The 26,724-nt window shown below is 44.3% G+C and overlaps 1 protein-coding gene across 4 annotated transcripts in view; it reads right to left on the reverse strand.

Moving 5' to 3' along the window:
* The window catches only part of LOC105472931 (DS cell adhesion molecule), an 818,273-nt gene that overhangs the window by 99,046 nt on the left and 692,503 nt on the right, over positions 1-26,724 (reverse strand). For all 4 annotated transcript variants that reach the window (XM_071095740.1, XM_071095738.1, XM_071095737.1 and 1 more), the window contains exons 17-19: positions 15,332-15,572; positions 13,508-13,654; positions 5,053-5,208 (exon numbers count right to left, since the gene is read on the reverse strand). In XM_071095740.1, coding sequence (XP_070951841.1) covers positions 5,053-5,208; positions 13,508-13,654; positions 15,332-15,572 — 544 coding nt within the window. The remainder of the gene's footprint in view (positions 1-5,052; positions 5,209-13,507; positions 13,655-15,331; positions 15,573-26,724) is intronic.

Consider the following 26,724-nt stretch of genomic DNA (forward strand, 5'->3'; position numbering starts at 1 on the left):
AAAAACAACAACAACAAAAAATCCCACCAATAACCTGTGAGCCTGGGAAACCCTGACCTCAGATAAGGGCACAGCCCCAGCTCACACCTTGATTCATCTGTGGCACCCTGAGCAGGGGACTCAGCTCAACCAGACCTGGATGCCTGACACTTGGAAAGGATGAGATAAGACATTTGTATTGCTTTAAGGTGTTAAGGTTGTAGCAATCTGTTCCACAGCATAGAAAATAAATACAAATGGGTAAGCCCTCCTGTAACATACCTTAATGTAAAATACCAAAATCATTTTTCTGAAACTGCTTTGGTTTCAAGTATGAATATCAGATAGAAGTCTGACTAAACACCCACACAAACACTGCAGTCAGCTTCATTTTTTTTCACCATCATTTTTCTGCTCTTAGTAAACAGCCCACAGGCAGGTGTGTGTGTATGCGCATGTGCACACACAAACATGCATGTACATATGTGGTATACCATGGTAGCCAGATCCTTCTGAGCCCACAACTTTTCAGTGGCTTTTCCTGAGCCATGCCGTGCCGTGCAGATGCTACAATCCTGGAGGGACATGTCACGTTCACAGCTGTCATCTCACCAAGCAATGCACATATGTCCCTTTTCTCTTCCCATGTCCATAAGATTCTGGTATTTTTGGCCTTTCCTCTCACTAGAGCAGGAGTGTTCAAACATTCTTTAAATGTTTGACTGATCCTTTAACCAAACCATCATGTGGAAACCCAGCACATAACACAAGTAGAAGTGGGGTGGCTCTTGAAGCCAGGGTCAGGGAGAGAATGGAGACGCTCACTGGGCCTCTTGCTTACCACTGGGGCCCACCCAATAACCCTTGGGCTGTGTAAGAACCTAGTTTGAGAACCACTGCAGTGGAGGGAGTGTGGAAAGCCACGTGATAGAACCTCTTCTAGGACATCTTGTGTGTCGTGTTGCTGGTATACCTGCCACTGCACAGGGCACACTACCATAGGCTGTAGAGCCCCGGAATCCTAAGCAGTGTTGATTGGTTGTACTTCCCAGTGTCTACTGCGGGGCAGCACCGCTGGTGGCTATGCAAACACAACATGCAATCTACCCCCTTTCAGGTCCACTGAGGTGTGGTCATATAATCACCCCAGCACACGTCGCAGGCACATACTATCCACACCTTCACAAGTATGTATGGCTCAAGGTATGGGTGGTCGGAGGATTCAGAGGTATCTGGATGTCAGCTTATTTTTTTGCTTCCTCTTAGCTCTACTTTCAGGTCTCCTCCCAATAAGATTTGCTAATTGACGGTGGGGAGGGAGTAGAGATGACATATTACACCTGCTGCTGGCCCTCTCACATGTGCCTTCAGAGTTACGTGCATTAGTGATGTGTTCAGTCAATATTTGAACTTAACTATCTCTATTGATACATATGCAAAGTTTACTCTTGTGTAAAAGGATCAAGGCTGAAACTAGCTTTTGCCTTCAGAGTGAAAACAGCAATTGGAAGATTAATAGATTCATTTTGTTTGTGTTCTCTTTCCTTATGGCTTGGCTTATATTATAGTATTGGCAAATAAAATGGCATTAGGATTTCACAACTGTTTTAGAAGTCAGGATTAGTTGTTCTTGCGCTCAAAAACAGAAAGCCCGATCACCAAGTCATCCTTTGTGTTTCTGCAGCAATAATAGGGGTACAAGTTCTCATTGATAGAGCAGTACTAGAAAGAGAATGTGAACTGTGAACAGTTGTCACAGACCCCAAAAATATCTCCATGCACCTGAGTCTACATTTATGGATAAAAGACAATATCCATGGGCCCTGAGACTCTGACCACAGACATGAGAATATGTCCATGCACCTGAGACTATAGTTATGGATACGAGACTATGTCCATGGCCCCGAGATTATGACCAGAGACATGACAATATGTCCGTGGACCTGTGAATATGTCTATGAGCCCAAGAATCTTTACATAGAGGTAGAGAAACTACTTAAAGCACAGACTTGTTCTCTAAACAAATATTTCTATTGCAAATAATCTGCTGCAAAAGTAAAATTTTGCCTTTATTAGGGTTTTCTCTTTTTAGTATGATCAGTGACCTAATAACACAGTTTAAGCCTCCAGGCTCCCTAGATTAGGAAGACTGGTGCAGGACGTGTGTCTGGCATAGACAACTGAATTGGATGGTCCCTGTTAATGTAGCCGTCTTTCTTTGCTTGCAAGAATATTGATAAACACTGAAACTTCAACCTGAGCCTAAAATAGTGTCTTATTGAGAAAGAACTGAGTAAATGTTGGTAATTATCATTTTACTGGAAATCTATCTGTATTTTTACACAATTTAATTGAACTTGCAAGTGTAATCCAAACTTCAAAATTACAAAGCTTTCTCACTGAGGTATTAATAGGATCTGTGATCAGTTAGACTGGGCATTTGTTCTTTGAATTGGCCTTTGTCCCTTCTTCCAATCAGATAAATAAAATTGCATTTAATTCTGTAAACTGCTGGAATGCCTAATTATATTAGGTATTGAGTCTACAAAAGTGATTGACACAATTCTTCACCATTTCTAAATTATTGAATTTTTCATGTGAACCTGGGAGATAAAGTGATATTATTCTAGTTTTTCTCCTCTTCCACCCAATCTTCACTCCACCTCTTTTTTTTTTTTTTTTTTTTTGAGATGGAGTCTCACTCTGTCACCCAGGCTGGAGTATGGTTGCATGATCTCAGCTCACCGCAGCCTCTGCCTCCTGGGTTCAAATGATTCTCCTGCCTCAGCCTCCGGAGTAGCTGAGATTAGAGGCGCCCACCACCACACCCAGCTAATTTTGCATTTTTAGTAGAGACAGGGTTTCACCATGTTGGCCAGGCTGGTCTTGAACTCCTGGCCTCAAGTGATCCACTACTCCACTTCTTTTTGAAAATACACACTTATCCTAAAGAAATATTGACACTCAGTTCTGCATAGTCCTTGTCCCATACCACCAGCAAAAGTGGGATCCACGGCATCCTCCTTGGGGTAACTGGGGCACCCAAGGCAGGGTTTTCCATAGTCAATCCCAGCTCCACACACTATCAGCACTGGAGACAAAAGCAAGGCATAATTGATTGACAAATTAGACCTTGGGCCTTGGGGTCAAGTTTTGAAAGAGAACTCTATGATTCTTAAAACTAGAATATTAATTTAAAATTGATCTAAAATTGTGAAATTAATAAGGATCTGTGAAGAGCCTTCCCTTCTTATTGGATTTCTGTACATTCTTCTAAAAATGCAGATGCAAAACTTTTTGTGGATGATCAATTTGCTCTTTAAATAATTACTCCAGTGACATTTGCATTATTGCTTAGCAATGTAAAAAAGAGTATTTCACTCCTGCTCTGAAGGAGTGGAGAGCAAATCATCAAATATTGAGTGTCAGGAAGCATCCCACTTTGTGGCAAGCAGGTATTTTCGGACATCACTTCAGCTCTCATACATTGGTTCTGTGCAGGCTGATTGCTACAGCAGATTATCCATGAGGACAATCCAGTCCAGAGAAGCTTAGGTAAGGTGCCCAAAGTCCCACAGGTAGCAGGTGACAGAGCCAGCATATGCACAGCTCTGTGTCTATTACATTTTTAAAAAATGAAATTATGGCTGTCTTTACTCAGGACTTAGCTTTCTAGATATCTCTATTGATGTGTGACTTCCTAATGGCATTACAGTTGAAACTTAGATTTCCCTAAATAATCCAATTTCTTACAGCAGAACTGGCTGACACCTGCACATTCCCTGGAAGAACTACCTGTGCATTATAGAAAAAAACTAAAGCAAACGAGGATTAGTTTGGGTGTAGACATCATAATGTGAGAAGGGCTACAGAAGCAGCAAAAACACCAGGTGACAGTGGATGCCTGGGGCAGCTCAGGAGAGCCAGGCCTGGCTTGCCAAGGTGAGAGCAGAGAGTGAGGTGGAAGATGGCAGGCTTAGAATAACAGAGAGTCATGGTCAGGGGCAGAAAGGCTGAGGAGAAGAGCGTATCGTGCCCCCTGAGCAGGTGTTCTTTGCTTCCATCAGAACAGATATGGGATGGAATAACAGCATTTTTGATACTCTAGTAGTTGGGGAGATGGTATAGACATCAAACCTGCCCGTACATGGGAGGCGACCGGCAATGGCCAACAACTCTCCCGCCCCTATGCTGCCTGGGGAACAGAGTCCCGGCAAGATGACAAAAGTTGCAGAGACAATCCAACACAGCATTTAGGTCTGCTAATGTCTCATCTCAATGTATACATCCGTGCTGGAATATTTTGGGAAGGTTCTATGTGGGCATCAATTTGACATCAGTTGCTCCTTCCTTTACTAAGGTGGAGGCTACTTTTCTCACTACCACAGTAGTATTTATCAGAACTTATCTGTTCCTCAAACAGGCTTGGCTAATGCCCCTCAGAGTTTCCCTTAAAATAGTACAGAATCTTTGTTGTACGGTTTTTGTAGGTTTGGGTAATAGTCACATAACCCAATCCAAATTGTAAGGAACAGCAAGAATTATTGTTGTAGAACAAAATGAGCAGCAATTTAAATTTTTACTAAATCACCATGAATTCTTGCAAGAATTAAAAAAAATTAACATGAAGTTCTCAAATTAAGGACTTATTCTAAAGTGTTTCAGCTGGCAAAGAATAATAGAACTTCAGCCTGTACATAATTTTCAAGAAGTGGAAGGATGGATTTAATCAGAGCTTACACTAATAACTGAAGAGCCACTAAAATTATTCTAACAAGATACAAAACATGTATGACAAGTATTACAGCTCCAGGATAAAATGAATTTCTGTTTACAATAATACTTGGCCAAAGGAAAAAAAAAAGAAAGAAGAAAAAATAGAAAGGAAGAAGCAGCAATGGATTAGACACATCAAGCAAAGGCAAGAGAGGAAGCTAATGCTCTAAATTGCACTGGGATATTTTGGGAAGGCAGCAAAGGTTTGCACTGAGAATAGCCTGATGAACTGCAGGGTAAAGGCAAGTGAGCTCCCTCTGACCCAGCCCTTCCAGCAGTTGCCCACCCGTCTCTCACCATCCTCTTTGGTCCGGGTGAAGATCTGCTCACTCCTGACCCCGTCTCCTGCGCGGGTGAAGGCCAGCACCTGGATGCTGTAGTTGGTGTACTTTTCCAGCCCGTCCAGCTCCAGGGAAGGCTGTGTGGTGGTGATGTTTTTAATCTCACCCAGCTCTGGAGGACAAGAACAAGAAAACAAAATCCCACTTCTGAGCCTATTTCTGCTCATTTTCCCGTGCTGTCCCCACTGACTGTCCCTGTGCCATGCCATCACCCGTCCAGCCACCATCTGGACATGGGAATTCCTCAAAGGGACTGTGCACAGTCATCCGTGAGCTCATGGTGTCATGTGGCCCTTTGGAAAAGATCATTCACACCAAACTGCTCCAGAACACAAGGCAGAACGTTGGTCTGGAACATGAAGCAATTCGCTCCAAGTTAAGTGTTATCAACCCAAGACCAGCACCAGGGCTGCCACTCAGCCTTCAGCAGGTGCTAATGAGCAATGTCTCCTGCACCTCGAGCAGCACACTTAGTACCACACACACACACTGCACACTCGGCGGCACACACACACTGCACACTCGGCGGCACACACACACTGCACACACGGCAGCACACACGCGCACTGCATACTCGGTGGCTCACATGCACTGCACACTCGGAGGCACACATGCACTGCACACACGGTGGCTCACACGCACTGCACACTCGGCGGCTCACAGGCACTGCACACTCAGTGGCTCACATGCACTTCACAGTCCGTGGCTCACACGCACTGCACACTCGGCGGCACACACACACTGCACACATGGCGGCACACACGCGCACTGCACACTCAGCAGCACACACGCACTGCACACTCGGCAGCACACACGCACTGCACACACGGCAGCACATGCACTGCACACGCGGTGGCCCACAACGCACTGCACGCGCGGCGGCACACACGCACTGCACACGTGGCAGCACACACGCACTGCATGCTCGGAGGCACACACGCACTGCACACGTGGCGGCCCACATGGACTGCACGAGCAGCAGCACACACGCACTGCACACTTGGCGGCTCACACACACTGCACATGCGGCACACCCACACTTCACATGTGGCGGCACACACGCACTGCACACTCGGAGGCCCACATGCACTGCACACGCGGCAGTTCCACTGCTAACTATTCGTTAGGAAGTGTCTGCAAGCTGAGGGGTTTTACTGTTATTTTAAACAAACTCTACTTTAACATACATGTATTTTTAAGTACCTAACTTCATCTCAAATATCTGATTTACCCTCTTTAACAAGTTTCCAGTCTACAATACAGTATCTTTTACTATAGTCACCACTTCCTACATCAGATCTCCAGAACTTACTCTCTTGTATAACTGAAACTTGGTATCATTTGGGGGTGGGGGAAGAAAAGGGCAACTATCTGAGGGGGTGGACCTGCTGTTAATTAGCTTGATTGTGGCGAGCATTTCACATGGGATACATACGTCAAAACAAGCTGCATGCTTGAAATATACACAATTTTTGTCAATTATACCTTTAAAAAGCTGAAAAGATAACATATTTAAATTAGAAAAAAATACACCTGCGCTAAACTGAGTGGCTCAGCAAACCCCTCTGTTTACCTGGAGTGAACTCTCAGCTTCAAGCCTGAAGGGACATGCGCATGTGTCAGAAATTTGCTGTCAGCTAAAAATGCTTCACTTTCAGGAGTGGGATCAACTAATAACGTTCACAGATGGAACACTATGCACTCTCGTCCCCAGCACATGCTACACAGCCATTTGAGAAAACTTACCAGGGATGTACTTCCTTGGGGTTTGGCTGATGGGTTTTGAAATGAGTCATCTTCAGAGCATGAGAAGGGTCTGAGAACTGTTTCCCTAGGGGAAGGGGCTGTCAGTGACACATTGGTACCCAGAGCAGGTCGGTTACCCCGAGAGACCAGCAGGTCCGGGGAGTACCTTGTGGAACAGGTCTGCTTTGGCTACCTTTAGAGGGCAATGCTAGCTGCCTGTCAATCTCTCTCACTTTCCCTGGCCTCCGTGTAGGGAGTGGACGTGACTTGCGTGCCTGCCTAGGTGCCAGCGCTATGCTATTCTAAGTACAGATAGTAACTTATGCGACCAGCAGAGTTATTCCATTACTTTTGCAACTCATTCATTTTACAGACAAGGAAGTCAAGGGACAGAGAGGATCAAGGAGCCCAGCACAGTGACTGAGGGCACAGGCTGCAGATGTCAGCTGCTCTCCTCCGTCGCTCTGGGAAAAAGCAGAAAATAGGCTGAAAATAGAGGCACCCACGAGCCGTCGTGTCTGCCAGATGAAACGGGCTTTTGCTTTTTGCCTGCCCGGTTTTTCCTTCCTGTTCGTTGTTTTTCTTTTCTCTTGTGTGTCCAGGATATTTCACAGAAGTTCACAAATGAATAGCCCTGTATTTTGTGATGAGGATGACTGTGGAATGTCTTTTGTTCATTTTAATTTTTTGTCACCAAAAGGATCAATGTGGAATGGATACAGCATTAAAGGAGAGTGGCAAATACTGCAGGGGATGACTGAGGCCTGTCCCTCACATGCCAGAGAACCCCTGTGCCTTCTAGGAGTTGCAAGAAGAGGGGTAAAGGGGCTCCCTGTGGCTCCCACAGTCCACGCCCCAGTGGGAGCCGAAGGCCTGGGACCACCAGAAGCAGTTCTGTAGGCTGGGGCTTTGCCGGGGAGAGAGCAGGGTGAGGATGGTCCAAAGACATGCCTTTGGACTCCTGTCTTCTAGGGAGGCCAGCAGGGTGCCAGCTGTTAGAGGTCACAATTTGGAAATCTCAACAGAGGGCTTATGAAAATGAGGAGAATGTCTGCGCATGTGTGGTCACCAGGCAGTCAAAATATCAATACTTCGTTGCCCCAGATGGATTGGAAATTCTCATCCCTGAAGGAAGGGTCTTTCCATATTCAATTATATTCCTTTTCCTGAATGCATTTAATGCAAGTCTTTTGGATTAGGATAAAAAAACCCAAATGTAACCAGACATGGTGGCTCATGTCTCTGGTCTCAGCTACATGGGAGGCCAAGGTGGGAGGATTGCTGGAGCCCAGGAACTGGAGGCTGCAGTGAGCTGTGATTGTGCCACTGTCCTCCAGCCTGAGTGGCAGAGCCAGACCCTGCCTTTAAACAAACTAATTAAAAACTCAAATGCTAATAGACAAAGTTTAAATATAGAACTCATTAAGATCTTTTCAGATTTAGAAACTTCACTGTCAAAGATCACACACACACATTCCTACAGATATATACACACACAGTCAATAAAAATACAGCTGAGGGGAGGGGCTGGTCAGGGCAGGGTGCTGGGAGCTGGTAATGAGACTTTGATGAAGGTTTTTTTTTTTTTTCCTCAAGAGTGCAGGTGTCCACCTCACAGGGAAAGTAGGATCATTTCACAATATAGGAGAAAGCTGTGACCCTCCGGCCATGCAACAATTGAATCAGACAGAATGAGGAAGAGGAGCCTGGTGAGGAGCCAGAAGGGCAACCTGGCCTCTCTGATCTTCTTAAAGACAGCAAACACTTGGCCGGGCGTGGTGGCTCACGCCTGTAATCCCAGCACTTCAGGCGGCTGAGGCGGGCGGATCACGAGGTCAGGAGAACAAGATCATCCTGGCTAACACGGTGAAACCCCGTCTCTAACAAAAATACAAAAAATTAGTCAGGCATGGTGGCGGGTGCTTGTAGTCCCAGCTACTCGGGAGGCTGAGGCAGGAGAATGGGCTGAACCCAGGAGGCGGAGCTTGCAGTGAGCCGAGATCGCGCCACTGCACTCCAGCCTGGGCAACAGAGCGAGACTCCGTCTCAAAAAAAAAAAAAAAAAGGAAACACTTAAAACAAAATGATTAAAAATGCTAATAGTTAATATGCTAATTAGAATTAACATTTAGATGTTTACTCATTAGAGGGTTCAAGTCATTTTGATCAACTAATTTATCATGAACCGTGAAGACAAAAGCAGTCAAAACCCCAATTCTAAGATTTTGAAAACCACCTGAGCCAGAGTTGGCCCTATTTGCTAGAACGCCTCATAGACTCTGAAGGAAGGGTATTTTCCTGATGACAGATACTGGGTGACTAGCAGATATGGAAGAAATAAAAAGCAAAGGATGAAAAAAAAGAAAGCCAGATACAAAACTGAGTGTTTAGTTTGCCATTCTTTTTACTTCTTTTTCTTTTTAAACGTGAATTTCTACAGTCGATCTTCCACGCCCCTATAGAGCTGTTTAATACACACACACACACACACACACATGTTAACTGAAGTGCACTGTTCAGTTGAGGCCATGAGGGGAATAAAATTAAAAATATATATAAAATAAATATAGATATCAGATTTTTTCTATTACAAATTTTGTTTTAAACAAAATAGTTTTGTGTATTTATTTATATCCTGCCTCATTCTCAGAGGGTTTTAAGGCAGAAAACAAAATAGGTGTGGGAATAGCTTCAGAAGCAACCCCCAGCTGCCTACATACACTAGTTGGCACCTAAATATTGCTTCCTTTCCGAGTTTACCATTTTTGTCATGAAGGAAGATGGATGAGATGGAAGGTAGCAAAAATTCAAAGGAAAACGCTAACTTTTCAAAGGATACAATTGTCCTAGCAATCTCAAATAAACTGTTTCTGTCAGGCCTCAACCATGATTTAACTTTCTGACCATGAAAAATAAAATCAGAAAATCCATCAAAGTCTTGTTTATTTAACCTGCCCTATCAAATATACTAACCAGTTTTATCTCATCTGATCACATTAACAACAGAATTATTTCTTAGACATATTTTGGAAAGTATTCGGGTTATTGCTAATTACAGTGGTAGTAACGATATTTGCCTCTCTCAGCCTGTGTGAATGTGTGGTGTGTGTGTGTGGTGTTTGTGGTATGTGATGTGAATGGTGTGTGTGCGCCTGTGTGTGTGGTATGTGGGTGTATGGTGTATGTGTGTGGTATATGTTGTGAGTAGCATGAGGTGTGTGATGTGTGGTGTGGTGAGTGGTGTATGTGGGGTGTGTGTGTGGGGTATGTGTGGTGTGGTGTGTATGTGTGGTGTAGTGTGTGGTGTACTGGGGTGTGTGTGGTGTGGTGTGTGTGTGCATGTGTATGTGGAGTGTGTGTGGTGTGTGTGGGGGGTTTGTATATGTGTGGTGTGGTGTGTCTCATATATGGGGTGTGTATGTGGTGTGGTATGTGTTGTATGTGAGGTGTGTGTGGTGAGTGTGGTGTGTGGTGTATGTGGGGTATGTGTATGTGGGGTGTGTGTGGTGTATGTGGGGTATGTGTATGTGGTGTGTGTGCATGTGTATGTGTGGTGTGTGTGCATGTGTATGTGGGGTGTGTGTGGTGTATATGGGGTGTGTGTGTGGTGTGATATGTGGTGTATGTGTGGTGTGTATGTGTGGTATGGTGTGTGGTGTATGTGGAGTGTGTGTATGTGTGGTGTGTGTGGTGTGTATGTGTGGTGTGGTGTGCAGTATATGTGGGCTTTGTGTATGTGTTGTGTCTGTGGTCTGTATGTGTGTCATAGTGTGCAGTGTATGTGGGGTATGTGTATGTGTGGTGTGTATGTGTGATGTCGTATGTGGTGTATGTGTGGTGCGTGTGCATGTGTATGTGGGGTGTGTGGTGTGGTGCATGTGTGATGTGTCTGGGGGTGGTATGTGGTGTATATGGGGTGCGTGTATGTGTGTGGGGTGTGTGTGCTTTGGTGTGTGCTGCATGTGTGGTGTGTATATGTGTGGTGTCAGTGTAGTGTGTGTGGTGTGGTGTGTGGTGTGTATGGGGTGTGTGGGGTTGCTGTGTGGTGCATGTGGGTGTGTGGCATATGTGTCACATGGGTGCAGGTTACGTGCTGTGTGTTGTGATGAGCGTGTGTGTGTGTGTGTGTGTGTGTGTGTGTGGAGTGTGATGGTGACGTTTGCTCAAGGTGTGGCTTTACACAGTCACTCCATGCTCAATGTCTGTGGAAATCCAGCCAGCCCTGGAGGCCACAGAATGAGGAGTTTGTGCAAAAGTGTCCAGTAGCCCCATGAACTGACCTGCTTCATAAACGAAATCTCTCGGGTAGCAGGAAGAGTGACCATTCGCAGGCAGGTTCCTGTTTCTGAAGGTTTCTTGCTTATCTTTCAGAAATTACGTGCAGAACGTCTACACTGTACATTTATCTCATCACTTTGATTTTAATTCCATGAGTGAAAGTGTCTTTAAAAAGCTGCATGCACTCCCAAGCATTTCTTTATTTAAAGAATTATGTTTTTGAATATTCAAGTTTTCACAGCTTTAAAGGTATGAAGCCACATCTTTCATTTTAGAATGGAGATGCCAGCAGGCAATGTTAGCAAATGTGAGTGATCTTAGAAAATATGGGTCATGTGGATGAAGTCGCCACTGAATTCTAGAAATATTTCCAACAAGAACAACAGAAGAGACACCTCAGCATAACACTGCCTTTAGAAGAAAGTTAGGGTATTTAATTTCACCCACTCAATGTAAGGAGTAGAAATTAGAAGGAACATGTGTAATGATGTCGTATGGCATTTTGTCCATAAAATAGATGACTTTGCAAATTTTCATCGCTCTCTACTCTGTGGTGTTTTAAAAGCTTGTCTTTAGGTGGGGGGGGTGAAGGTGTTACAGAATCATCTACTTAAATCTGCCCTTCTTGGGTCTGTGGTTCCATATTCATTAGCATCTCCTTCGGTCCCTGGTCTGGAACGGCGACAGGGACAGACACAGCAACCTTGGTGTTTCCCATGAACTCAGTGCTGAGTGGGTGTTTAGCAAATGTGTCTGCTGCAGGACCAAGGGGGGTCATTCTAGATCGTCTCCCATGGCTGGTACTGCTCCAGGTACTACACGTGGCATCAAAGGCACAAGGTCTGGTCTCAGTCCTGAGAAACACATCCAGTTAGGGACAAGCAGAGCTAAGGCTCAAAGGCCTGCGCTCACTGAGCCAGTAATGCTTGCGCTGCTCATGTGTCTTCTTGCCTTATTGTTGCACCCACCGTGGAGGCTCCTGCCCCTTGTGGGGCCCTATGTTTACCTGCATGGGGACAGGGGCCTGCCTGGTAGAACAGATCCAGGAGGTCCTGAGCATGGAAGGGATAGGTCCTTGACTGCATTTGCCCAAAATTGGAGGTGAGCACTCATCAGGGATCACATCCAGTTGCAGGGGTTAAAAGAAGCCCCAGGCTAGGCACAGTGGGTCACACCTGTAATCCCAGCACTTTAGGAGGCCGAAGGGGGCAGGTCATTTGAGGCCAGGAGTTCAAGACCAGCCTGACCAAGCTGGCGAAACCCCATCTCTACTAAAAATACTGAAAATTAGCCAGGCATGGTGCACGCCTGTAATCCCATCTACTTGGGAGGCTGAGGCAGGAGAACTGCTTGAGCCCGGGAGGTGGAGGTTGCAGTGAGCTGACATCCCAGCCTGGGTGACAGGGGGAGACCCTCTCTCAAAAAAAAGAAAAGAAGCCCCAAACAGGAGGAGAGGTACCGTCCAGGGACAGGGGGCGCAGGAGGGGGCTGCAAATGGAGGGCAGGGGAGGAGGCAGGTGTGGGCCCCCCAGGCTTGGGACACAGACAGTGAGCAGACTTCCAGAGGCCTCTCCTGTTGGGGGCTGCAGCCTCGCTCTGCCCCCAGGATACTCACACAACCCGGCCCAGCCTGGCAGGCACCACTCGCAGCCTGAGGGCAAAGACAATGAGGTGTGCTCCAAGAAACTTTTGGCCCCAATCTTATGGCCACTTGAGAAAGTCACTTTTTCAAAGTCTTGCCCTAAACAAACAGGAAAATTTTGTCCTACAACTTGAAACACACACACACACACACACACACACACACACACACACACACACACACACACGATAAAGAACAAGGAAAAGAGAGGAGGAGAAGGGGAAGGAAGAGGAGAAAGAGAAACAGGAGACAAAACGAGAGGGCCCTGAACGTCCTGGCCCCTCCTGAGTGCCCCCCTCCGTGTGCCTGGGCACTTTTCCCACACCCAATTACAGCACAACTACAGGACCTTTAATGTTTCCCCGCGGAGTTCTATCTGGGAAACAGGAAGGGGCCAACATTCTAGAATACATATCACATAGAATGATCTAGGTAGAGATGGAGGTTTTGGTGCTGCCTGCAGAGACTTGACGTAGACACTCATAATTAGGAAAATACATCAATGTTGAATTTCCCGAGTGCCACCCCCACCTAGGCTTCAAATTGGGTTTAGAAGGTGTGTGATGTTTTAAACAGAGAGACCTGTTCAAATGTCGAATGAGAGATGACAGAAAAGGCGAAAGTGTCTATTGATAAAGAGGTACCCGCCGTATCCTGAGCCCCTTGTTAGTAGTTAGGAAGGGTCTGCAAATTCCATCATGCATTCTCTGGAGGCAAACCCAAAGTCCTAGTTTAGTCCTCTTACCTCCGTCCATGAGGTTGGCCCAGTAAATGACTCTGAACCCCTGGAGAATTCCATTCAAGGCTTCCTTGGAAAGTGTGGACCAGGATATTGATATGCTTTCTGGTGATGTTGCTATGGCTTGGACATTTTCAGGGGGGTAACTGGGCACTGAAATCAAATAATGAGAATCTGTAATAACCGTGGGTGGTTTATGAGCAAAGCAATACTGTAAAAGCAACATATTTTAATATTTCAATATGCAAGCAAAAAATGCACTCAACCCCAAAATGAAAGAAAAAATAACAAAGATCACTTCTCTATATAAATCTTATAACTCAGTAAAATATCATGAGTCAATGCATATATTCTAATGGATTCCATAGTCTCTCTTTCCAACTTAGTTTCTTTACTTTTAGGACAGCTTCTTAATTTTTTTTGCCTGAGTAGAAGATCATTGTTTGTCTGATTTATTTTCCCCTTACTCTTGGAAGTTACTTCTTTAAGTTGCATTTACTTTATAGAGTACAGTACCTCTGTATTTAGTAACATCTGGCATATAAATTGGAAGCTTAACCATTGTAAAGTGCTAAAAAGTAGAAATATAATCACAGATTTCCCGTCTCATCCTCATCCCTTTCCCCAGAGGGAAGAGAGACCGCAGACGAGGAGACGGGTCAGAAGAATATTGAAAGCATTTTTACTACTGAGCTTTTGTACATCTTAACTGCTGACACTAGGAGGGGCTGCAAAATACTGGCTGAAACAAGCATCTTAATGAAAAATGAGCATTGAAGCAAAAACAAAGGCATATTTAACTACTATTGCAAAGATTTTGAAGATAGACAATTCCAGTGTTCAAGTTGCAAGTCACTGAAGACTCCTCTCCTTGCAAAACTTGTCAGATAGTACAGGTGCAAGTCATATTTGCTTCCTCAAACCTATGATCAAGGGTCGGGCGCCGTGGCTCACGCCTGTAATCCCAGCACTTTGGGAGGCCGAGGCGGGCGGATCATGAGGTCAGGAGATCGAGACCATCCTGGCTAACACGTTGAAACCCTGTCTCTACTAAAAATATTAGCCAGGCGTGGTGGCGGGCGCCAGTAGTCCCAGCTGCTTGGGAGGCTGAGGCAGGAGAATGGCGTGAACCTGGGAGGTGGAGCTATGATCAAATGGCTAACTGCACAAGAGGTAAATGCAGTTCCAGCTTGCTGCCTTGAAAGCTACCACTTATTGCTACAAATAACCCCATATCTTAACTTTCTGCCTAAAACACTATGCCTTTGGATACCAGGGTTCTTTATTTACAAACACTACTGGAAATTTGAGCTTCTGGGTTATTCTGTGTCACCGTGGAAGGGCTAATTAATTCATCTTGGCCGCTAGAGGGCGATCGATCACTGTGCGATCTGAAAATTCCTTTTCTCTGTGCTCAGAATGCTTGAAAATAGAAAGCAATTAAAAAAAAAATTTTAAAAAACCTTCTTAACATTTGGGAGAAAGTTTTTAAGCAAATAGCATTTCTGCATTCTCGTGAGACTTCTGCAGTAATAGGGAGAGCCTTGCTTTCACTCCAGAAAAGCCCAATTCTTGTACCCGAAATGAATGAGGAAGAGTCTGAAAAGCGTGGGACTTGCTGGCTTTGCAACCCAGCCCTAACCGAGGGGTGCGCATCAGCGAGGTGGGCGAGGTCACGAGGCAAGGCTTTCCCACCTGAGACCCCAGGCCCTGCAGGGCACTGCAAAGTCAGTGGGGGGAGGAGGGGGGGCGGCGAGGTTGGGGGAGCCGGGGAGACCCGAGGGAACCTTTGCGGAGGGGAAGTCATCACCAGGGCCCAGCCCAACCTACCATCCTCGAGAGTGGTTGTGATGATTTCCTGAGAAGAAGGCCCCGTGCCGGCCCGGTTACAGGCCTGCACCACCAGGCCGTACTGAGTGAACTTATTCAGGTTGTCCAGGGTGTAAACTTCACTGTCCCCGCTGGTGTCGACACTGATGATGTTGAATTGGAAGTTACCCCCAGTGCTGTACTCTCGGTAACCTATTTGGTAGCCACGGATAATCCCATTTTGCAAATGTTTCTTGGGAGCCTAAACAGGAGAGAAAAGAACACACTAAAGAAGTCCTGAGGTAGGACAAGAGCGACATCAATGCCCACACCCACATAGGAAAGCAGAAATAAAGTGGAGTCATTGCCATGATGCTGGGGTGGTGGTCCAGTAGCAGCCGCAAAGCCACATGCAGTGCTTGGTCTGTGCCAGGCACCCTTCCTTTACCTGTGAGTGCATCTGGCCCTCTCAGCCCCTCTGAGCCACTGGACCGTCAATGGACACTGGAGGTCACCTGAGTATACATGGCAGCAGGGGAATCTGAACCCAGGTGTCAGGCCCCAGAGCCTGCGCTCTCATTCTGTCCTTCATGCTGTCCTGGTTGACTTGTCTAATTGGCGAGAAAGTGTCAAAATACAGATCACGTTTGTGGCATCTCCAGGTACACTTACGATGGGGTGTGACTGACCCTCAGGCCTGCACCCAGCAAGAACTCTTGGGCTCGCTGCTCTGTGCCAGGCCTTGTTCCAGGCACCAGGGAACAGAATTGAGTTTGGAAATGTAAGAAAACAAAAGACCCCTGTCCTCATGGAGCTTATATTCTAAGGAAATATCCCAGAATCACGGTGTTTCCAGGTTGAAAACTGGCATGGGAAGGTGAGTGCACACCCTACAGAAAGGTAATCTCTTTCATGAAGCCCTGAGTCATTCTGGAATCATTTGGGGGTGATTAAATTGGGGGCAAGAGAGAGGCTGGTGCTAACTCCACCCTGCTGATGCGAAGATGGTCCACCAGGTCAAAGTAGGATTTAGGCCGATGTGTAGGACTTTATTTAGAAACCGGAGCCTTTTCAAGAATGGTATAAGGCCGGGTGCGGTGGCTCATGCCTGTAATCCCACCACTTTGGGAGGCTGAGGCAGGCGGATCACCTGAGGTCAGGAGTTCAAGACCAGCCTGGCCAACATGGTGAAACCCTGTCTCTACTAAAAATACAAAAATTAGCCAGGTATGGTGGTGGGCGTCTGTAGTCCCAGTTACCTGGGAGGCTAAAATGGGAGAATCACTTGAATCTGGGAGGTGGAGGTTGCAGTGAGCTGAGATTGCACCACTGCACTCCAGCCTGGGTGACAGAACAAGACTCAGTCTCAAAAAAAAAAAAAAAAAAGGTATACGAATGCCACCAAGATGAGGCTCTAGGAAATAAAGGTTTTGTAGACTTTCAGGCAGTCAACAGATATGTTTGTTTATGTGTATATATGTATACATACACACATACATGTGTATGTATATATGTATACATGTACACATGTATGCATATACATATACACCCATACATTTAAGTACAAACTACGGATCTAGATCTCTCAGGGCTCTGAAAGCTTTCTCCGTCCTGAAAGTGCTTATAATTGACCTGGAGAGAGGAAATAAGCACTTAGGAATCTGTAGAGAACTATGAAGTGTGGACATGCATGGTAGGGAGGTAAAGGCCAGCAGGCATCCAGAAAGTGTTAGTGTGGGTGTTCTGAAGTGGTAGAAGACTCAGAGCCCAGGTGGGCCTGGTGGGGCATGGCTCAGAGAAGTGGAAGGAGGATGGGGTGAGTGGAGCCTGCAGAGGGTGTGCACCTGCCCAGCGGTGAGTCAGGAGGGAACAGACAGAGTGGAGCAAGACCTTGAAAACCTGCCAAATGTGACCAGGGCAGGGCAGACAGGAAGAAATCAGAAGAAGGTTTTGAGCTGATGAGCAGCATTGATGGATTCAGCAAACACTTATGGATTGCCTAATAGTAACTTCCCAGGGGATTCCATGCCTCAGACTGTCATTAGTAGTCATTCTGACTTATTCAAGAGCAGTAAAATCATTTTTATTGTTCACAGCAAGTTTCTCCATTTATGATTTTCTTGGACTCCACTTGCTTTTCCCAATAGCCAATCTAATGTAGTATATTCATGGTGCCAGCAGGTGTCAGTGAAACAGTCACGTAAACCATTTATTATTTGTATCTGTTGGCTCAGAGTTAGATCCTGGTAGAAGAGCTCATACCTTTTTTATTATAAACAAATGTCTATGCACCTCTGAATCCACAGATGTGCTGGCTTTTGCATTGATGGGCTATGGCTTTTCACACTGTTTAGAAATAGATATCAAGATTCTGTGTTTTGAAAATTCAACTACTCTATGTGAAAATTGTTCTGCTGCAACCACTGAATTGTATTTATGTAACCTAATTAATCAACCAAATTAATTTCTCTGCCAACATCACCTATAAGTCAAATTTACCAACAAGGAGATTTCCCCTATTTTACACAGTGTTTTATTTTATTTTATTTTATTTTATTTTATTTTATTTTATTTTTTTTTTGAGACAGAGTCTTGCTTAGTCGCCCAGGCTGGAGTGCAGTGGCGCGATCTCGGCTCACTGCAAGCTCCGCCTCCCGGGTTCACGCCATTCTCCTGCCTCAGCCTCCCGAGTAGCTGGGACTACAGGCGCCCGCCGCCTCGCCCGGCTAATTTTTTGCATTTTTAGTAGAGACGGGGTTTCACAGTGTTAGCCAGGATGGTCTCGATCTCCTGACCTTGTGATCCACCCGCCTCGGCCTCCCAAAGTGCTGGGATTACAGGCGTGAGCCACCGCACCCGGCCCACAGTGTTTTAATGTTAGATATAGTGACCCAAATAAAATAATATTATTTTTAAATGAGGTTTACATCCATTAAATATTCTAATTGTTCAACTGGCTCCCAGTGAGGCTTGAAGGCTCCCTAAGACAGCAAGTTGGATTCACAGTATGGGGAATGTGGAGTCAGGTCAAGAAGTGTAGACAGTAGAGTCAAATGCCTGTGAGAAAATGTTTTCATAGAGTAACCAATTTAGCTAAATCCTCCACAAGAATGAAGGGACCTGCTTGCTGACATGTAGTTCCTCCAGTTTGGCGGGATTAATCCTGCCTGTTATCTGTTTTGCAGGTAGAATGGAGAAATCTTCCCTTTTTTTCCTCCCCATGGGTGAAAACACATTCTAAGAAGCTTAAGTATAATAGACAACACAGGTATTTTTGTTCTGTTCCATTTCAATATTTTGTTAACAAGAAAAAAATTCTTTACATTTTTCTTAGAAGAACTACATTTTAGTCCTGTGAGTTCCAAAATAAAGCTTATTTTTTCTTAGTTGATACTTCTGCAAAATATTGTGCAGAATAATTATCTCATTTTTATAATAAAAGTAAACCACCACCATTTCTATCCAATGCAACTCTATTCACATTTTGAAGCATTTCAGCCTATTCATCTAAAGTAAAGTGTTTTGCCCTACAAAGCTGTGTTTGTAGCCTGTGCAACTTGGTGTCTGAATTTTTCTTCTTCATTTAATGTGCTATTATGATTATATTCCCATCTTTAATTCATAGTCTTTAAATATCATATTCCATCATAGTGATGTTTTATTTTATTTAACCATTTTTTTTTATTGTTGGGGATATTGTTCTTTCCGGGTTTATTTACTACCACAAATGCTATGTTAAACATCTTCACAATATAGTTTCTCTGTTTCTATTTATTGAACTCAAGTCCCACAAGTAGATGACTGTCTTATTTTTTAAGTCCATGCTTCAGTTGGCTGTTAATGAGATAGGGCTTTTTTGGTTATTATTCTTCCAGATGTGTAATATACTATGGTAAGTTAAGGGACTATATCACAAGGAACAAACAAGAGAGCTCTCCTCTATTTTTCTTAATATTCCAATTTTGAAATGAAATATATTGAGTAGAGTTATGAGTTATTTGATGGCAGTAGTGTTTTTACATCCTTTTGTAAAAGGGTGCTAATACGATCTACAGTTTTCATGCAGAATAAATTGTTGCACCTGAAGAAGTGAGATGTGTTTCCTATAAAGAACATATACTTTCAGTTTCATAGCTTGCAGTTTCCCAAACTATACGATTTAAAAACAGACTTAAAAGGTAGTGGGGGAGGATGGGAGCAGCTGCCAGTGGTTGCAAGCTTTCCCTGTGGGGTGATGAAAATGTTTACAATTATGGTTATGGCTGCATATCTCTGTAAACATATGAAATACCACTGAATCATACACTTAAAATAGGAATGCTACAGCATGCTAACTGTATCTCAATAAAGCTGTTTTTTTTAAAAAAGGTAGTGTGCTGACTCATCTCTAGGTTATCTTTCTATTTCAATTATAACACTAACTGGCACCTCCACCATGATGACCACCACCACCAATCAATGCATACCACCTCTGCAGGTCACTGTCACCACTGCCAACATCAGTGTCACTCCCTCAGGTCCCCCACACAGCCAAGCCACCACCATCACTACTACCATCTCTACCACCATCATCACCACCAGCTTCATCTCTGCCAAAAATACTGTGAACACGACCACCACCACCAATAGCATCTCCACCACTGACATCACCAACATTACAACCACCAGTATCAACGTCACCGCCATAGAAATAACCTAAAGGTAGAAGCACCTCTATCACTTCTTCCAACTTTACCACCATATTTATCACAAACTTCACCAACAAACCACACTTCAACCTCTACTACTTCCATCATCATCCCTGATGTTGCCATCACTATTACTAAAAAGATGCTTCACTTCATCACTATCCCAACACCAACATCATTATCACCACAACTATCCATCACTCCATTACTATCCCAATATTAACATCACTACCACCACAACTATCCATCACTCCATCTCTATTCCAACATCAACATTGCTATCACCACAACCATCCATCACTCTATCACTATCCCAACACCAACATCACTATCACCACAACCATCCATCTCCCCATCACTATCTCAACACCAACATCACTGTCACCACAACCATCCATCACTCTATCACTATCCCAACACCAACATCACTATCACCACAATCATCCGTCACTCTATCACTATCCCAACACCAACATCACTATCACCACAACCATCCGTCACTCTATCACTATCCCAACACCAACATCACTATCACTACAACCATCCATCACTTCATCCCTATCTCAACACCAACACCGCTATCTCCACAACCATCCATCACTCCATCACTATCCCAACACCAACACCACTATCACCACAACCATCCATCACTCTATCACTATCCCAACACCAACATCACTATCACTACAACCATCCATCACTCTATCACTATCCCAACACCAACATCACTATCACCACAACTATCCATCACTCCATTACCATCCCAATATTAACATCATTACCACCACAACTGTCTATCATTCCATCTCTTCCAACACCAACATTGCTATCACCACAACCATCCATCACTCTATCACTATCCCAACACCAACATCACTATCACCACAACTATCCATCTCCCCATCACTATCTGAACACCAACATCACTGTCACCACAACCATCCATCACTCCATCACTATCCCAACACCAACATCACTACCACCACAACTATCCATCACTCCATCTCTATTCGAACACCAACATTGCTATCACCACAACCATTCATCTCTCCATTACTATCCCAACACCAACATCACTATCACCACAACCATCCATCACTCTATCACAATCCCAGTGCCAACATCACTGTCACCACAACCATTCATCAGTCCATCACTATCCCAACACCAATATCACTATCACTACAACCATCCATCACTCTATCACTATCCCAACGCCAACATCACTGTCACCACAACCATCCATCATTCCATCACTATCCCAACACCAACATCACTATCACCACAACCATCCATCACTCTATCACTATTCCAACACCAACATCACTATCACCACAACCATCCATCATTCCATCACTATCCCAACACCAACATGAATGCCACCACAATGACCACTACAACTACTACTACCTCTACCACCTCCACTTCCACTTACTGAACACTGTTTGCTTCCCATTGTAATTTGTGCTTTATGTATATTATTTCATTTTCTTTCCCACAAAAACCCCACAGAGTATAAGTATACTTCTTCACAGATGAAGAAACAAAAGGTCAAATATGTTAAAACAACTATCTTAAGGCAAGTATAGAGTAGGAATTCTCCAAAGTTGTATTTGGTATTAATACATAGAGCCTCAGAGAACTTTTCACCCTTTTGCAAAGTATGCTAGTTTTGTAAAGTTATACTATACATAGCATTTCTAATCAGAGGAAAATTTAATGGATCACATGAAGAGAAAATTATATATTTTTATGCATAAAAGCAAGCAAAAATTCTTACTCTACCAGGGAAAGTTTAAGTTACTTTATTAATTTGTAGATAGACTAGTCAGATTGAAATTTAGAAATGTATTTAAATTAAAGAAATCCTTGCGATGTATTTTAAAACACCCTCTGAAAAAAATCCATAAATGTAGGGATTTTGTATATTAAGTGTAAGAAATGTTAGGGCCTGTAGTTCAGGTTTTCAAAAATGACACTAGAGGCTCACGCTGAGTTATGGACAAGTCAGCAGGAGTGGAAGGTGTGTTTAGTGGAGACATTTTAATCCATTTGTCTGGCAGTGGGCTTCATATTCCCAAGAAAAATTAGTGCATAAGATCCTTCACTGGAAAATTGTTTTGAATGATGCTTTAGCCATTTTTGCTTGGAGCATGTGTCTACTTGGAACAAAGGGAGATGGTTTTCTGGGGTATAGAGAATACATCCTCATAGGGAAATGATCTTTAGAACACTGTATTAAGGTTGTTAATTAGCACTGTAGAACAATTGACACATGGGTAAAAATAATGATTCACTTTCATGAAACTCAGTGAATGAGGTTAATGGTGGGGTAAGAAGAAAAGGAAAAGAAGAAATCAGGTAGGGATCTGGAAACGTATTTTGAATCTGAGTTGCATAATATTGGAGAACACAAATTTCCTATGAAACCACTTTGACCATGCCTCTTTGATCTCTGTCTCCCGATCTCAGTTAGTACCTGTTGTGAGATCTGATCTCTGCCTCATCTTTCAAGACTAATGCCTCCTGGGTGTTCCTTGCTCACCTGGGTTCCTCTCTGACTGCCTGAAAGAGGGTGGGGATCCCAACTCTCTTACATATTCCCACCTTATAAAAGCTGTTGTCAAAAAATTTTCTTCTTTCTTCTTTCAACGAATACCCCCTCTACTCCTTCTCTGCAGGCCAGCTCAGCTTCCAGCTCACCAGGGCTCTTCCCCAGACCACTCCCACCAAGAAGCCCTCTCCCTCCCTGGTCTCCATTGGCATTCACTCATCACTTCCACCTCCTCTGGTGGCCACCATTCTCGATGAAACATGTGGTTTCAAAGAATAGCATTGCAAGCTCTAGAATGCAAGGAACCCTACAGAATGTAATCTCACTTACTATTTCCCCCTGTCTAAATCAGGGCTTCAACACTGGGATGTTCTCAGAAGATGCTCTTGCAGATGGAGAAGAGAATGGTTTTGAACACACATGAGGTGCAAGAAAAGAGATGGGTAAGAATGATCGCAGATACAGGTTTATACTCTAACTGGGTAAAGGACTGATGGCAAAGGTATGAAGTCAGAAGGAATTCCTCGACTGCAGACACATGGTTTAGCTGTTGAAGAGAGACCTGGCTTAGCTGTTGAAGAGAAGCGGAGAACTCAGCAGTCCAATGTGAAAGCCGGGAAGTGTGGATTCCAGCTGAGGGTTGGCTTCCGTGCTGGGACTTAGCCTGCTGGCCTACACAGAAGGATGACAGGTTGAGGCAGGATTTGGAGGGGTTGAGCTTCATTGCCCAGGCCCCACCAGGGATGAAAATAGCTTCTGATGAGCCAATTTATTTGAACACTGTCATTCATTTTTGTCCTTCTTAAAAGAATGATTCCAGAAAGAGAATTTGCTCACTTATTCAGCCAGCCAGGGGATTACATGTTTTTATGATGATGGACCTGCAGATTGACAGCAAATCTCACTTGGTAACCAGTCATCTTAAGACAAATTAAAGGAGTCCTTTGAAAAGTAAGTATATGAAAACAAAAACAAAAACAAAAAAACCCAAAAAAACAAAAACAAAAACAAAAAAACAACAAAAATACCCCAAAAAAACCCCTAAGGGCTCCCTTCTACTCCTATTTAAGAACTCAATAAAATGAGGTCCTTTCCACAGGGGAAAATGTTGAAATTTAGAAATGTGCTTAAATTAAAGAAATCCTTGAGGACGTATTTACAAACAACAGACTGCTTTCCAAAGTGAGTGCTTTCTGTTTGCCTCTTCTCAAATCCTGTTGAATGCAGTGCAAATCCAAGAGAAGGTCATGCCTGCTCATTGTTAGGTTTCTCACACAAAGATTGTTTTTCCTGTGTTGAACTTTACTCCCCCATTCATTTGCCTTTGGATCCAGTAATGATCCTGATTTCTTCTCATTTCTTTCATTTATCTGCGGTGGCCTGGCAGGTTTTTTCCTCTCTCTCGCCTTTCCTGGCCTGGCAGGTTTTTTTCTCCTGTAGTCCTCCTAAACAGCTTCCTTTCATCCTCCCAGACGCCCTTTCTCCAGCTTCCAAATCCCTCCCAACCCCCTCTTCCTTTAAGAAACCTTCTCTTTTGATCTCCATGACAACAGTTGCACCGTGTCAATGTATTTGCACGGTGTGCAAGTGACTGTATTTTATACGTCCTTCCTAATCAGTCTGCTGCAAGCCGCCGGTGGCAGATGCTTCATCATTTAAAGGGACAGTAAAACAGTAGATGTGCAAATGCTCACCGTACCTTCCTGGATGTGGCTGATTAGAACAGGCATCTCTTGTGCTGAAGACCACCAGCCATATTCTGTTTCCCACATGCCTCCCGCCCCTTCCCATTGAAAGGAAATGACTTTTGCTGGATATGCAGAATTCACCTGTTGGCCAGAGTCAGCTAAAAGCCTCAATGCAGAATTTCATGTTTGAAGAACCCTGTCTTTCTCAGGCATGTTGAATAATTTAGTTGGGAAATGAATTGAACATTTTCTTTTTAGATTCCTCCAAATCCACTTAAAATGTAATCTGTCCTCGTTTCCCTTATGTGATAAGTTGGGCGGATGGTCTTTTTCATCTTTGTGCATTTTCTGCAGCCCCCCGCCCCCCGCCCTTACCTGCTTTCCAACATAAACAGTAGCTACTCCATAAGCTTGCTCAGTGAATGGGCGCATCACATTGAACAAACTTTAACTGGGCATCTATTCTACACAAGGCATGGCACACCAGGGACACCTATGAGTTAATCAGTGTTCAGAAAACTGCATGATACTTGCAGTGCTGCAGGTTTGCCCAGGGTACTATGGAGGGGCAAATTGGGGTCAGAAGGATTGCCAGAGAAGAGCACACCTCACCTGAGCTGAAGGGCGACTGGACGTTGCCTTGGAGGGTGCAATGCTGTCGGCAAAGCAATTGGCTAACACAGCTGCATCCAGGTGCAAGGACAGAAGACACCAAGGAATGCAGAGAGGCTCAAGTGACTCTGAGGTGAGGTATCCATGGTGATCACAGGGGTGGGGGATGGTACAAGCACAGATGAAGCTAGGGACATTCCTATGGGACAGAACCTATGGAGCCTGTATGTAGTAGCATCGTGGCTACCAGCAACATCCACATCACCTGGAAAACTGTTAGAGCTGCAAGAACTGGGGACCACTCAGACTTCCTGAATCTAGAATAAACCCTGGGGGTGGAGCCTGGTGAGGTGTGTTTTAAAAGGCCCTCCGGGATACTGGTGCTCCCTCAAGTCTGAGAATCACTGTTCTTATCACCGGGAGTCACTCAGTGATTTAGATTTGGCTTTGCTTGAAGAGACTATTTAGTTAAAAAGCAGTCACTGTGTATTCCCCCATTTCTCAGGTTAGCCAATAACCCATTTTCCTGGTTCTTTGCAGAACAAAAGGGAATACATGCACATAAAACTGTTAGACCTTCCTGGTCTTAGGAGCAATTTAAAGATCTACCTTACGCAGCCCTAAAGGGATTCTGCTTTACGATAAGTGTGTGGGTGGTGTGAGAACCAGCTGGCTATCTTGGTCCATGGACAATGGATTTTGAGGGAGTTACGTCAGAGAGAGGAGATTTTTTTACATTACTGCCTCAGATAATTCGTTTCCTTTCCTTTCTTTTCCCTTTCCTTTCCTTTTCTCTCCTTTCTTTCTTCTCCTTTCCTTTCTCCCTCCTCCCTCCCTTTTTTTCTTTTCTTTTCTTTTTTCTTTTCTCTTTTTCACAGGGTCTCACTCTGTCACCCATGCTGGAATGCAGTGGTGGGATCATGGCTCACTGCCGCCTCAACCTCCCCAAGCTCAAATAATCCTTCGACCTCAGCCTCCTGAGTACCTGGGATCACAAGCATTCCACCATACCAGGCGAATTTTTGTATTTTTTTGTAGAGATGGGTTTTTGCCATATTGCCCAGGCTGGTCTCCAACTCCTGAGCTTAAATAATCTGCCCAACTCAGCCTCCCAAAGTGCTGAGACTATAGGTGTGAGCCACTGCTTCTGGCCTTAAATGATATTTTTGTTCATATATCTCTCCTTAGAGTTGTACTGTATTAAAAACACTAGGTCTCATAATGGGGAGATATACAGGCACGTGACTGGCTCCCCCAAAGTCATTATCTTTTGAGGAGCTAGGAAAGGATGAGGTGTCCATATTTCATGAAGTAGAAAAGGGCCACATAACCTGATAATGAGACAGTGTTTAGAACTAAGGGGCTATGCAATTTCAGTTTGATAAATAAATGATAAATGACAGATTATTTGAAATAGGCGCTGTCTTGAGAGCCAAGAATGTTATTTGCAGGCTGCAGCTGCCATATTCTAGTCAGACTTGGCAGTTGAGGAGGAAAGGGTGGCCAAGGGTGTATGTGGGCTTTGCCTTGAGACATAAATGCTGAATGCTATAAATAGACTGATAATTTTACCATATGGAATTGAGGTTAACTACTGCAAAGCAAAACTCCATTTATTCCATTTCTAAAGAGTAGGACAGCTTCCACTGTATTCATCCAGCCAACAAACACCTGTGAAACAGCTCCTCTTGCTGGGACACTCCTTTTTCGAATTCTGTTGTTCTTCATACCTCATACCACCTGCTAGCCACAGTTAGTATTTCCTACCAGCCACAGAGGCCTATCAGTGCTCTCTGCCAAGGACCAAACAAGGGAATTCGGGCTTTGCTTTCTATGAATCAGCTCTGAGGGGTGGCCTCTGGAAATGCCCCC

The sequence above is a fragment of the Macaca nemestrina genome, chromosome 4, assembly GCF_043159975.1.
Source record: "Macaca nemestrina isolate mMacNem1 chromosome 4, mMacNem.hap1, whole genome shotgun sequence".
Classification (NCBI taxonomy): Eukaryota; Metazoa; Chordata; class Mammalia; order Primates; family Cercopithecidae; genus Macaca; species Macaca nemestrina.